General features: G+C 40.4%; 1 protein-coding gene across 1 annotated transcript; it reads left to right on the plus strand.

Annotated features, from left to right (window-relative positions):
- Positions 1 to 111: 111 nt before the first annotated feature.
- Positions 112 to 1,334, plus strand: LOC105316231 (myb-like protein X; the record flags this gene model as incomplete). Its single annotated transcript, XM_011411052.1, has 1 exon — positions 112 to 1,334. A coding segment is annotated over one exon (1,223 nt), but the record flags the coding sequence as incomplete, so codon positions are not given.
- Between the last annotated feature and the right edge of the window lie 34 nt (positions 1,335 to 1,368).

Consider the following 1,368-nt stretch of genomic DNA (forward strand, 5'->3'; position numbering starts at 1 on the left):
CTTCTTGTATTCAAAAATCTACCGAAAAAGAAGAGACACCCGAGACAAAGACGGAAAATGCGACACCTCCTACTTCCCCTCTTAATGACTCATCTCCTCCTCCTACTGAAGTAGAGAATAAACAAGAATCTGAAGAACAAAAAGAATCAGAAGTCTCAGACAATAACCATTCTTCTGAATCAGCAAATCCCGAAGATGCAAAAGAGAAAGAGCAAATAGTTATAGATGAGACACGTCCTGCACAAATAGAAAATGAAGTAACAGAGAAAGAACCAGACAAGGAGTCTGTGACTAGTGGACTCTCTCCTCAAAAAACACCAGATCATGAAGAAGCAAAGCAGACAGAAGTTGTGGATAGCAAGCCTTCTTCTCCTCCCCCTCCTCCTTCAACCTCATCCACAGCTCCTGAGCCAGAGGACAATTTTAAAAAGAAGGAAGCTCGGGTTCGAATAGTTTCGCCTCCTCCACGTTCACCTTCTTCATCTCATTCTTCTTCTGCTCCATCATCAGACTCTGATATTAATAAAGATAAGTTAGCCAAAGAAACAAAAAATGAAGAGCAGAAACAAGATATTCAAGAGACTGGCCCTACAGAAGACTTGGCAAAAGTAGAAGACAAAGCAGCTAGTGAGGCAGCTAATGAGGAAACTGCATTGGTTGATAAAACAGAGGAGAAAGGGTCTGTGGAAGGATTAGAAGAGAAAGGAGAGCAACCAGTAGCTGAAGGTGAAGAGAAAAACAGACAAGAAGAGGACAAATCACCCGTGGGATTGAATGAAGGTGAAATGGAAGAAGTAAAAGAAGAGGCTAGTGGAAATGATAATGAAGGGCCAGAGGGCAAAGAAAAGATTTCAAACTCTGAGGAAAGAAGCAAAGAGCCAACTGATGAAGGAGCAATTGAAGAAAAGAATGATAGTGAAGTTAAAGAAGGAGAGAAAGAAAGTTCAGTTGATGGCTCAGCTCAAGCAGTAGAGCAACTTGAAGCTGATAAAAAGGAGAATGAAGAGAAATCAGAAGCTACAGAAGGGACAGGATTGGAGGCTAAATCAAAGGAAAGCAATGGACAAGATGGGCCAGTAGGAACCGATACTGAAAAAGAGGTAGCAGAGTCTTCAAAGGAAAATGAAGAAATAAAATCAAACAGCAATGAAGTTATACAAGAAAACCAAGGAACCACAGAACTTGGAGAGACTGAGAAGAAAGAGGCAGTAGATGATGGAGCTAAAGAAGACCAACCTAGCAATACAGAAGAGGAGGAGGAAGGAAAGTCATCTAGACGAGGATCAGAAATCATCTCACAAATTGATCAAAATAAAGATACTGTTAATAATTCTGTAGATACCAATCAAATAAAAGATCAAGATGAGA

Source organism: Amphimedon queenslandica, unplaced genomic scaffold (genome assembly GCF_000090795.2).
Source record: "Amphimedon queenslandica unplaced genomic scaffold, v1.1 AMPQUscaffold_3077_Cont24924, whole genome shotgun sequence".
Taxonomy (NCBI): Eukaryota; Metazoa; Porifera; class Demospongiae; order Haplosclerida; family Niphatidae; genus Amphimedon; species Amphimedon queenslandica.